Raw genomic sequence first — 12,642 nt, forward strand, 5'->3', positions numbered from 1 at the left:
GATAATGTTGTTACGTGTATGCAAGACCCAGTTCTGCAGTATACTGGAAATGCTCCTCCAGAGAAGGTATTTTGACATAAATTCTATTAACAAGAAGCATTTGTTTCCTTAATGTGTGTATTCTCTTAAAACTATTCAGGTTTGACAATTAGGTTCCATGTAACTTTGGTCACAGAAATGTGCAAAGTCTTGAAGCCTCTTTAACATTTACTGTACTTTGAAGCAGAAAGCTTTTAAAAAGGACCATTAACCGGAAACTTGTGGGAGCAAGCTGTCCAAAGAACTGCCTGGCGAACATTATTCATGCAGGGTAACCCTGACCAGTTCATCACACCTTCAGCTTGAAGCTTCTACAACTTTTACACCTATTCACATATACCAATCAGTGTCCCTTTAGCAAGGAAAGTGCAAAGCAAACAGATGTAATACCATTTCTTATGCATGACGATCTTTTAATATCTACAAAAGACTTGAAGAAATAAAACCCTAAGGGTAAGCTCTGAAATTCTGAAATCCATAGAAAGGCACCTGTCTTTTTCTATTTTTTTCTTTTTCCATTTGGCCTTTGTGCTTTCACATCACAGATTAAAAATGTGAATACAGGTGAAACATTATTGAAATCAAGATTAATTAAATAACTTTAAATGCTAGATCACAAACTTTAAAAACAATACTATTAAAAGTGGTTTGCTTCAATTGTGTATTACGTGAAAGTGAAACAAATTCACATTTACTTTATGACAAATTTTACTGCATTTCTAAATGAGTAACTATCTTCAAAAATACACTTTTCATGGTTTTTATCAGACACGATTTATAATTAAAAGATTAGAACAATTTGTTTGGGTTGAAAAGACATTACAAAACAAAACACTTAAAATTATTAACAAAATATTACAGCCAAGTATTTTAGATATTTGAACTTGCCTTTCTTGGGTCGATTCAAAGACTGTGATACTTGCCAAGAAGGTCAAAAAAGGCTAACAACCCTCAAATATGTTTGTTTTCTTTTTAAAGCAAGGCTGCAACTGCAAAAATGGATAGAGTTAAGTAGAACAAACATCTTGAAACAAATTTATTATAAAGTGAGGTATGGTAGTGCTGAAGTGCTACAGTGGATTTCTGCATATTCAAACTTATTTCAGGTCAACTACTCTGAAGTTTGAGGTCAGCAGACTGTGACTGCTTACTTCAATCTTTTGTTGTATGACCCTTTGCAGATGTCCAATGGCCACAAAGATGATACATTCAATTAAGCAAAAACTAACATGATCAGATATGAATGAGCATATCTGGCAATTTAGAAGGCAAACTGTAAGTAAAAATGCAAGCATACAACTTATTCATAATAAATACATTTTCAGGCATTTGACATTATCAATATTTTTAAAAGAATTTAAATAATAAATGCAACTATTTTATACATAACTGTACCATTTATTATACACACAAGTATATCAGTTCCCTTTGTTTACAAAGGCTGGTTACAGATATATGGAATGTTACAGTACCATCTTGCATAAAATTTTAGTACAATTCGTACTTCAAAAAAGGGTGCAAAACACCAGCCTAATAAATCTGACTGAATTGAAATATTTTTAATTACATCATTAACACATACACAACAAGCTGTACATAAGCCCACTTTTCAATCACCACTTCAAGATACTGTAGCAAGTACATTAGATTATAAATGATTCCAACTAGTCAGTTAAATTTATTAAAGGTTTGCACTGCTACTCACTCTGGAACCTTTGAGATAAAGCCTGTATTCACGACTTACTGAGCTCTCGTTAGTACAGTTAGAGGCAGTCAGCACTGGTTGCCAAAGTACTAGTCACAAGAGATTTCCTCAGAGAAACTTGAACTGGGAGCAAACATTTTTGGATATTCCCTTCAAGGATCAAAAAGAAGTTTTATGGGGTCAAGACTCTCCATTCTGTACCTTGGATGCTGGTGGATGCATGAAGTCCTTAAAGGGAACCAGTGCCTCCTTCAAAGCAGAGCACACTTCTGAGGATGAACAAGTGATACATTCTACTAAAGTCGGGTACAAGGCAATAACTTGTGCCCATGTGCTAGAATCAACTGCAGGGAAGAAAAGAACAGACTGAATCACTTACTACTGTCCAAATACTAACAACAGATTTTTTTCAATACCTCTAAGTCAGGGCACACTCACAGTGTGCCTAAACATAGGTACTTGGTGCTATACAGACACTGTGGCATCCATGCAGGGCACTCAGATATGGGCCAAGATTTCTGCAGGAGAACCATTTGTTTTTTCAACTGCAACTGGAGGCCAGATGGATAATATCCTTAAAGTGGTGCTACACACCTGTGTTTCTACATATAAGTCATTCACTGTGGTTTTGGGATAAAGAACTGACAAATTTAACATAATACTTCTATTCAATCTGTAATACACAAGCGTTTTCTGCCTGCTTTTCTCAACTGTTGACAGAAAATTGAACTGGATGCACATTTCACTTTTGGAAAATTGTCAGCAGTGAGACTTTCTATTGATTTTAGATCATTTCAGATTACAAGAACTATAGAACGCAAAGGTAGAAAACACTGGACAAAGACAAAAAATATCCATGGTGAAGTTTTGTTACTCCAACAAGTAAAATTAAACACTGTAGCATGAATCTTATTATAATGTCACTTCCTTGCTTATTTCTGTTTTAGCTCTGCTTTCAAAAAAGAACAAAGCCCTGGCTTCAGACAACAGTAATAATTATCTTAAATAAATAAAATTATTAAAAGGTAGAAGAAGTGAGAGTGAAATGATTCTGTAATTTTTCCAGTGGTTCTCTTTCTAAGAAAGTGTGTGGGAGGTTTGGCAAGCAGTGCTGCATATGGACCAGGGGAAATATGTCTCTCATTGCAGGAAGAGGGATGTGGGGAACAGTCCAGCTGAGTTGGCTACTCTACCCCTCTAAGAGGAAGACCCACTAAAGTAGCACTTCAGTTACCTTCAGAGTTAGCATCCCGGCATAAAACTTGCACCCTTTTGCCATGAACCTTGGAAACTGTATCATTATAACTCTGGCTGCTCAGTGATGATGCAAATGAGGAACTGCCTCTTTCCAGAAACTCACCTGCCTGTGTTTTTCTGGAAAGGGTGTTTCATTTGTTTGTTTCAGGATTGAAAAGGGTGTTTTTTCCTGTTCCTCCTAATATCAAAAGCAGGGAGGTAGGGGGAAATGTATACACAATTCTGTCACAACTTCAGAGCCCAATACAGTGGGCTTAACCAAGACTCATGATTGTTTCCTTCCAAGAACTCTCCACACATACCGAAGGTGCAGCTTACAAGAGGAACAGGATACACGATTATAAATGAAATTGAGGTCTTTCATTTAATTCAGCCATTTAAATACATCTGTCAACCATTTACTCAGGCATCAATGAGCTAAGCTCAATCCAGGGGACAGGAAATAATAGAGCAGGAAGAGAGGGAAAGCAAGAGCACAAGTGTATGTATCTACCAGCCTGTCCATGCATTTAACTTGTACACCCCTTTAACTGCAGATTGCACCTATGTGAACATGATCCATAGCAACCTACAAAGGTATCATGAGAAGGAAAAAAGTGTCTAGCCAGGCTTCATATATTTAAGAATTCTATTAATATTTTTGGAACGGGGTTTTTTTTCTTTGTTTTCAGAAGACACCAAGCTTTATCTAATAAAGGACACCATAAATTGAGGTTTTCTCTTTTATTAAACATATCTTAGGTTCTTATACTTTTAGGCATGCTGGAAGAACTTTGTGGGGTTTCTTGCTGTCTACCTGCCACCTACATATACAAAGAATTACAGAATACTGACTCTTACAGACTACACTTTTCTTTCAAATTTCTGGGAAGACTACTAAAGGAAATAATAAATGCATCTTTGGCGAAGATATAATGTTACCTTATTTAGAACCATGTTACTTAACAACCATCAACTTACCATTTTCAGGTTGAGTCTTTTTAAGTGAATCTATGAGAGTACTGACAGCTTTTAAAACAAATATTATTTCTGTTACTTGCTGCCTACAAATGAAAAAATGCAAACAGTCAACTACTCATTTTTGTTTCAATAATATAAGTTTTATAGAAAAAACTTTCCCACCATTATTGCTGTTATCTCAGCGAGGACAGCTTTAGCTGTGATACTGGAAACAGCAACACCATACAAATCTCAATCTGAAAACACTCATATCAGGGTAAGTGATAAGGCTAACATAAAGATAATAATTTTCCACATTCATGATCAAAAACCTTCAAAAGTTAAGCAAATTTCAAGTAAGTTCCCATTTTAAAGAATTTCTTAGTATTTCAGTCAATTTTTCCATTTCAAGAACACTTACTTGAGTAATGATTCACAATATTGCTGTTTGGATGTTTTATCGTATTTTTGAGGATATTCTACCCACCTCTGAATTTAGAAACTACAAATAGCTCTACTGGGAATAAAAGGAAATCCGATTTCAGAAATATTAGCTAGAGAGATCAGAAACATTGTTTCAGTAACTGAAAATGTAACAGCACAGACTATGACCATTGCTACTTAAAGGTTTTTAAAAAAAAATTTGGTACCAGCAATTTTCTTTGAAATATCTTCCCCATAAAGATTTCCCTGCCTTTTAAATTTCATTATCTCCCACACCCCTCATTTTTTTCATGACTAAGTGATATTTTGAATGCAAACTTCTTTTCATAAAGTCCTGGTAATACCTTTATTTTCTAAAGACAACGCACATACCGTGGAAGAGGACATTTGCCACTCAATCTCTCATCTTCTATGTAGCGATGCAATACATCCTGTGACCTTTTCAAGAGCACAGAAAGTGCCATTCTAGAGATGTAGCCTTCTTGAGGAGTTGTGACTTTATTACTGAATGAAAATTGGAGCAGTGTTTCAAAACACACCTTAGAAAACTCCTCTCTCATTCGAATATCTATTTCGGCTTCTGTCGAAGTAAAATAATGCATTTAATTGTGCAGTGTGCATGATGCTGCATTTCAATCAGTTTATTATAAATTGAGAAAAGGTTATCACTTCTCTAGTATTAAAAAATATTAACAGTGATAAGAACAAATAATAAGAATACATTCTAAGAAAAAATGACTGTGCAAAAATCACAATAGTTCCAAAAACAAGAAATTCATTCTGCCACATTCTCAGTAACATGTCATGTACCTGACATTGCTTTAACTATAAAATACATGAAATAATCTAAAAACAGCAAACCCAGTCCTACATTGTAGGTACTACTCATATTTGGTACCGTACAATTCAAGTATTTTTCTATGTAATGGTTTATGTCCAGTTTTTTCATCTTTCCAAAAATCCCTAGAAATGTTTTGTCTTAAAGGCAGAGAAGGTATCTGGTTAGGTACACCATATAGTTACACTAAGGTCATTTAGTTTTTAAGAACAGGATATTATATCTGTCTTACAATTGTCTGAAATGATTGCTAGAACTGGCACAAAGGAAAATAAACTATGTAGAAAGTAACACAAGTACAATATTATATATTATACGGTCCAAGCAGTAAGGAAGTAATTTTTTAAAAATTGCAAGGAAAGCTTGGCAACTTCCACAAAATATAGTTTATAAAAAATGTTAGATATCAAACGGTCTATATTGAATTTGTGCCAGGGAACTTCAAGTCTTTATCATAGTAAGTACTCTCAACATTTTAATTATTTTCTAGTAGATTTAAACACTGTATTTTTTTGTCATTCAGGTACCATACCTGTAAAGGAGGATGACTGAGAATGTATTGAGCCTTTATTGAGCATAGTCATTATTTGACCAACAAATTCCTTAGGAATAAAATTAGCATATGGCAGTATCTCTGTGCTGATAAGCTGCACCACCTAAAATAAATCACATATATTTATATTGGTTTTCTAAATAATAAAATTGTAAATCTAGTATGAAGAAACATTTAACAAGAGAGAAAGGCCTAATTAGACTTCACAAAATCTTCTGTTGCTAGCATTTGAAATTTGCAGATATGTCCAAAAGTGTGGTCTTGCATGGGACAATTAACTTGAAATAATAAACCTTTCCCCCCACCACTTTTGCCAGAGTTTCTGATCAGATTTCAAATGACATTTGAAGTGTAGTCTTCAAATCGAATTTATGGTTTTGAAAAGAGAAAATCTAGCATGAGGAATCTCTCTCTCCCTTAACCGCAACTCAATACCCTCACTATGACATTAACACACATACCACATCCCTAACAATGTGACATCTGCAAAGCAGAACAAGTGTGTTAATTATCTAAACAAGCTTAAGGCAATACACATTAACAGAAATGCTCTCCATCCTTGTCTTGATGCTCCCATTCAGGAACAAAGTGGGTTTACGTCTCCATAAATTAATCCATTAGATTTGAGAATTCTGCTCACTGCAGGCAGAACTGCTCCCGTTTTTCATCCGGATATCTTTGTGTTCCAGCCACCCCTCTGGAAAGATGACGGTGATGAAACCACTGATACTGCCACGTCTTCTCTGCAACTCCTTTTGTTTTGTATCCCTAATCTCTGTTCTGCCACATTTCTTTGCCCTGGAGTTAAAGGGGACAAGTTGCTCCTCACTTCAAGTATCATCTTCTCTTAATTTTCTTCGGCCTTATGAAACCAAACATTTTCTCTTTACAATTACAGCGATCTTTGTGCTGCATGAACAACACATAATTTCTTCATTTATGCCAAAGCTTCTCAATATTGAGAACACATTTTAAGGGCAACAATGTCTAAGAAAAAATGAATTTTTGCTAATCGCCCTCTCAATGCAGAAAGCACTCCTTTTATGTTTAATTGTCAGCTTTCTCTGTGGTCTACAATACCTGTGTAAATGCTCAGCAATAACATAATAGTAAGGATCACATAATGAGTTAGAGGCAGAAACATTCTGGCTTAGCCACTCTACACTGTTTTGAAGATGAGAGGAAAAGAAGCAGTTTGTGGCACCCCACTTCCTACTTTTTGCATCACCCTGAAGAAGCTGAATTCTGGGCCTATGAATTTCCTGTCTTGTTTTCAAAAATGAAAACAATATCACAGAAAAAGTAATGAAAGGGTAACTTTTCAAAAAATTATTTCAGAACCGAATGCAACTTGTCAATGTCACTAATTTGTTACTTGCAATAGTATATTTGTTAAAAGTTCCTTACCTCAACATCAATACTCTCATTCTTCTGAAATTCTTGAATTGAGAGATTATCAGGAGGTGTACTAAAAATAAACAAAGTGCATTATACTTTAAATTTACATCATGTGTAAGGAGGTAAGTATGGGAAAACACATTACATTTACAGTTATTACATGCATCAAGTTGGTACTATTATATGGTAATGATTAATGATCACAAGGCCAGGTTGGATGGGGGCTTTGACCAACCTATTTTTTTCACTCACTATGCAAGAAAAATACTTTCAAGTTTCAGCAGTTCATCTGTAAAAATTTTTTTTAATTTTACATTTTCCTCTACATTAATGAAAAACTTTTCATTAATGGGACATTACCATGTCCTTTTCCCCTGCTAACTGAAATTATGTATATGTTCTCATTCTTAATGAATTTTATTAAAGGAAAAACCCATTTTATAAACAATAGTTTTGAAGAAATTTAGAACTTTCTGGCGTTCTTTATTTATTTTCAGGTGAAATGTCCAGAAGCAATTCAACAGACCCTGTTGAATCAGAGCTAAGCACATGCTCACAGGCAAGGCAGCTGCCCAGTATAGGACTGTGAACTTGTGCCAATCTTGTCCTCGTAACGGTACTCATCTGGGCCTGTCTTCTCCATCCCATTGCCAATTTTAAAGAAAGTTTAAGAACCCTGAAGGTTTTGAAATCTCATTCAAATCTGGTTAGTTTAGCTGACAGATGTTTTGTTTTATTTTACATGATTTTTTCTTTCAGTGTTCCTGTATGTTGCTGACCAAGACAAACATGATTTTTCCGAGATAGGCTTGTTTCTTCCCCATCTTCTGAGTGCTTAGCATAACACACTGGAAGATCAGTCTTCACACCTACAGCTAATTTTCAGTTTGGACAATTATGAATGTATTATGTATGTACCAATGTATCTGCTTGAAAAATAAATATATCTCTGCTCCTCAAAGAGACTTCATGTAGATGAAGTCTAGATCAATTTATCTTTGAAACGGACAAGTGTTACATGTGTGACTAGAAAAAACCACAAAGAATAAAATATGAAATATTGTATTTATTACTGGGTTGTGTATTAAGCAGTCATGAAGTTTGGAATTTTATGTTGAAAACATAGAATAAAATAAAATATTAAGTAGTTGTTCAGTCAGTACCTTTTCTAACACACAGAGCTGTTAACTATGCAAAACCTTTAAACAGTAATGTAAGCTAGTATGATACATAGAAATGCAGGTCATGTTGAAATACAAGGGAAGATTTCACTCTGACACTTCCTAATTTATGACTCGCTGAGCTGAGGTTTACTTAAAGACATGTTAAGACCTTCCTGCCCAGTCATCCATATCTGATCTATCTTATATACTACAGATTATGGTACGTATTTGTTCACGTAGCAAATTATTCCCAAGTAAATAGATTTTTGTAAGGTGCCTATATGGATACATCTATCTAGGGGCAAAATACTTTGGTGTTCTGGCACAACATATCCAAACCGTACTGGAGGGTCAAGAGCCAGGAAAGATAAGAGTGTGATGCAGCAACTTTCCCCAGTACAGAGCTCCCAGCCCCTGCCCACTGAACAGCGAGGGCTTCAGAGCCAAGAGCAAAAACCTAACAACCACCCGGAGTCCTGCTGTGCACAGCACTCTGTTCAGAAGCATCTTTTGGGAAAGTATTGATTTACTTCCCTCATGTGAGCATAGACTTCTGCTCTAATAAATTATATCTGTATCTATATCTATATATCTACACACACACATTTGTTGAATTTTATTGTATATAATGGCTTGACATGCTTCTATGAAAGCCTCTGGGAAAGAAGAACAATATGAAATAATAAACAGACCAGCTTCTTACTTCTTACTAGAAGACAATTTTGTGTAAATTAAGTTATATAAAATGTATTAATTTTAAATGTCATTTTGATTTATGACAAAAATCAAGATTATTGAGTCTCCTCAGCTGTAGCTAGCTTTAAAAAAAAAATTTAAAAAGCTGAAACTTCTATCTTGGAAGTTGTTAATTCTCTATGACAGTAGTATTTTCCTTTTTCATTTACCTGGGCTCTCTGGGCTGTATTTGAAATTTCTTGTACAAAGCTGCAGAGACCATTTCTGCTGTGCTTTGTACATTTTAAACAACGAGTATCCCCTCTCATTTAGCCCCACAGCTGGCTTGAAACTGTTCCTATCCGAAAGATAGAGGTGGCACCGTGCAGAAGAGGTTCACTATCTTAAATACCGTTATTCACAGAGCTTTAATTTAAGGGTTCAAATTACAGTGACCTCTTGTCTAATCAATGCCAACTCAGTTTCACTGCCAGAAGCAATATTAGGCTATCTACACATACGGTTTCTAGGACCACAGTGACTAGAAGGGTTACGAGTTAAACTAGAAAAATGTTTGAAATATTGGTTAAAAACTTAGAACATCAGTGAAATAGTTTCATCTTTCTACCCAATGCTCAGCCAGGTGGAAACTTGGAGAACATGCATACAAAAATAAGACAAAGTGCACTGGCATATTTTAATGAACAAAGCTAAAGGAGATAAACTAATCAAATCTGTTATGCAGTGTTGCTCAAAGGACTGACTGCATTAAGGCTTTTGTGAGTCTTACAGAGATGCAGATGTTTCATATTTAGAACCATCCAGCAGTGCTAAGTCAGGCTTGGAGAATAAAGATTTGAAGAGAAGGTACAAAAGGAAGTAATTTACCTAGCTTTGCATAAAGCCTGGACAGACAATAGCACAGGACATCTAAAACATTTAATAGTGGAAAGTGTGGAGTATGACGATGTATCAAGAACGAAGGAAGAAAAGTAAGGGGTTTTTGTGAGATAAAGTTCTGGTTTACTTGAAACAAAGAGCTTAGAAAAAATTACAGAACGCCAGCATAAGAAAGTAAATTTTCAGTTCTAACCATATTCAGGTCTAACTGTATATATCTAACTATTCCTGTCACAAGGGGTGACATGTTAGAGAATGCTAAAAATCCAGACAACACAGTAATGGGGTTACTCTGTCTCACTGTCAGCCTCTTGGGGAGTCAACTGAACTGCATTTCCCAAATTCTTTGTGCTTCAGAACCTTTCCATTCCATGCTGGCTTTAGTCAATTTGTACACTCCTGCACATAACTTAATAACCTCCCTGTCCTGCATGACACATTTGCAAGTTGGAAAGCCACCAGAGATTACCTGACTCACAGCTGCAGTAAAGCCACTTGGTCAGGTTCAGCAGGGTTACTAAAACCAATTCAAGTTTATAAGTCATGAATCTAACTATGAGCATTCTCTTCAGCTGTGGCTTGGTTAATTGATTTTGGTGATATGGACAAAAGTCCAAGTAGTACCAAAAGTTTTAAAAAGCACAACTCATTGTTAATATAAATAAGTCAGGAAACACACCAAAAAACAGTTCTATACCACCTGGCTGGCCTTAAATAGAGGACCAACATGGATAGTTGGAAAGTACATTCTCATTGCCTTCCCCTGCAACCTGAAGGTTGACATGCACCTCAACTCAGCAATAAATTCTGGCTGTTACTTTCAAAACAGTGAATAAATTCTCTCAAATTGCCTTGGAATAAGGCACCACTATGACTGACATATGTTTTCTATGAGAATTACCAAAAAAAATTAAGGAACACACTAAATTTGAAAATTCTGAATTCAATTTCCTTGCAAGTGGAACAACTACAAATTCAAGAGACTGAGTAAACTGCAATTATAAACCACTAGAAGACACAATTTAGCAAATTTCAAACCAAAAAGGGCAGGTTGCCCTACTTGCTAAGGGTAGTTTCATAGCATCTTGCACAGAGTGCAGAAAGATTAAAGCAAAGAAAATCCGAAGAGAATTACCTCAACGTGGGGAACTTCCACAGCTATCTCTAGAGCCCTCCTTGCATCACAGCGAGAGAGACACGCTTCAGTAGCAATATGGGGAGGAGGAGGAGAACAAAGCGGATGAAGAAAAGGAGAAATGACTGCTATTATAATCATCCTGACTACTGGCATGAGGAAGATGTACTCCCTTTTCAGCTTTAATTTTTTTTAGGAGCACAAGGCTCAGGCTGATAGAGAGAACAGAAAGGCTATCTATCCTAAAGCTACCAAGGGACAGGGCTCTAACTGTATGTAGGGGAACCACACTCTTGGAAGACAAACTGCTATTTAGAAAAAGATTAACATAAGGCAGGTAAAAAAAAAACAACCCCAAACCAGACATTCTGTAGCCACACAACATACAACTATGTAAGCAAAATCCATCTACTCACACCAAGCCTGGAAAGCGTAATGATAATGGGCATTAATTATAGTAACAGGTCAAATTTTCTTGTTGTAGCCATGTGGTTCCATAAAATACCAGCCTATTTTTAGTGTTTTTAATTATTTTGAACCTTAAAGTTTCTAGGTGAAAGAAAAGTTTTCTACACTTTTCTAAGGACACCTTTAATTATGATTAAAAAATTTTTTCTAAAACATGTTTTGTATGTGAAGTTATAGTGTACACTCGTTGCTAAAGAGGTAAAACCAGACTTAAGACAGACATCATCAGGCATCATAAATATTCACACAAGTACTATTTTTCTTCTACCTCCAGAGAATATTTGCCCATGTGTGACAAATGGCAAAAGGTATTAGAATTAACATAAAGAGTAATAGCTTCTAGCAAGCAACACATTAAGATGAAATTTCTATGGTTGAAATAATATTCAAGTAAAGCATAAATCACTCACTGTAAATTAAAAAAAACCACAATATATTTGGCCAAAAAAGTAATGAAGATGATAGGTGATTATCCTGAATTACACCAAAGAGCTGTGATAATTTTACTTCCCTGGATTTATGAACAGTTAATACCAAAAAACTGTAGCAGTACCAGCCTTGGTCAGCTAAGAACATGCAAAATGGAACTGTTTCATTTGCTTTGCAAATATTTAGGAATAATTAAATTACAGCAAATAGTAATATGTATTCCCAAAGCAACTTTTAAGGGAACATACATTCTTCTACAATAACCTGAAAAACCTTCATTTTAATTCTGTAAACCCAACAATGATATAGTATAGGGCATTAACTGATGTGGACTGCCTGTCTCAGAATGGAAGCAGGAATACTAACTGCAGCTAAAACCAAAACCAAGCAAGATACTGCAAAGATTATTTTATATTAAAGAAACAGTGAAGCATAAAATAAAAATTTGGATGACTGAAGTGTCTTTTAATCCATCATGGTGATCTTTTCTACTTTAAGGTCCTCCTATTTAATAGAATTTTCTTTCAAATAAATGAAAAAACAATAGGAAGGTTTTTCACCTGATTGCCATATAATCCTATTGATGCTATTCCAAACCCATTCATTATTACACACATTTTCACTAATGGATGTGTCTCTAAAATAAATTTTCATTGGTATTTATTTTTTGTTTGTTTTGGGCAAGCTGCTATTTATCCA

The 12,642-nt window shown here is 35.3% G+C and overlaps 1 protein-coding gene across 6 annotated transcripts in view; it reads right to left on the bottom strand.

The window, feature by feature from the left end:
* Positions 1-500: 500 nt before the first annotated feature.
* The window catches only part of MON2 (MON2 homolog, regulator of endosome-to-Golgi trafficking), a 68,443-nt gene continuing 56,301 nt past the window's right edge, over positions 501-12,642 (bottom strand). For 5 of the 6 annotated variants that reach the window (XM_048300860.1, XM_048300858.1, XM_048300859.1 and 2 more), the window contains 5 exons: positions 7,183-7,243; positions 5,755-5,878; positions 4,757-4,964; positions 3,962-4,044; positions 501-2,088 (listed from right to left, as the gene is read on the bottom strand). In XM_048300860.1, coding sequence (XP_048156817.1) covers positions 1,925-2,088; positions 3,962-4,044; positions 4,757-4,964; positions 5,755-5,878; positions 7,183-7,243 — 640 coding nt within the window. In that variant the 3' untranslated portion in view covers positions 501-1,924. Of the gene's footprint in view, positions 2,089-3,961; positions 4,045-4,756; positions 4,965-5,754; positions 5,879-7,182; positions 7,244-11,030; positions 11,112-12,642 lie in introns of those variants that run through there. The other variant, XM_048300863.1, reaches the window with a different exon arrangement.

This window comes from Corvus hawaiiensis, chromosome 4 (genome assembly GCF_020740725.1).
Source record: "Corvus hawaiiensis isolate bCorHaw1 chromosome 4, bCorHaw1.pri.cur, whole genome shotgun sequence".
In the NCBI taxonomy this organism is placed as follows: domain Eukaryota; kingdom Metazoa; phylum Chordata; class Aves; order Passeriformes; family Corvidae; genus Corvus; species Corvus hawaiiensis.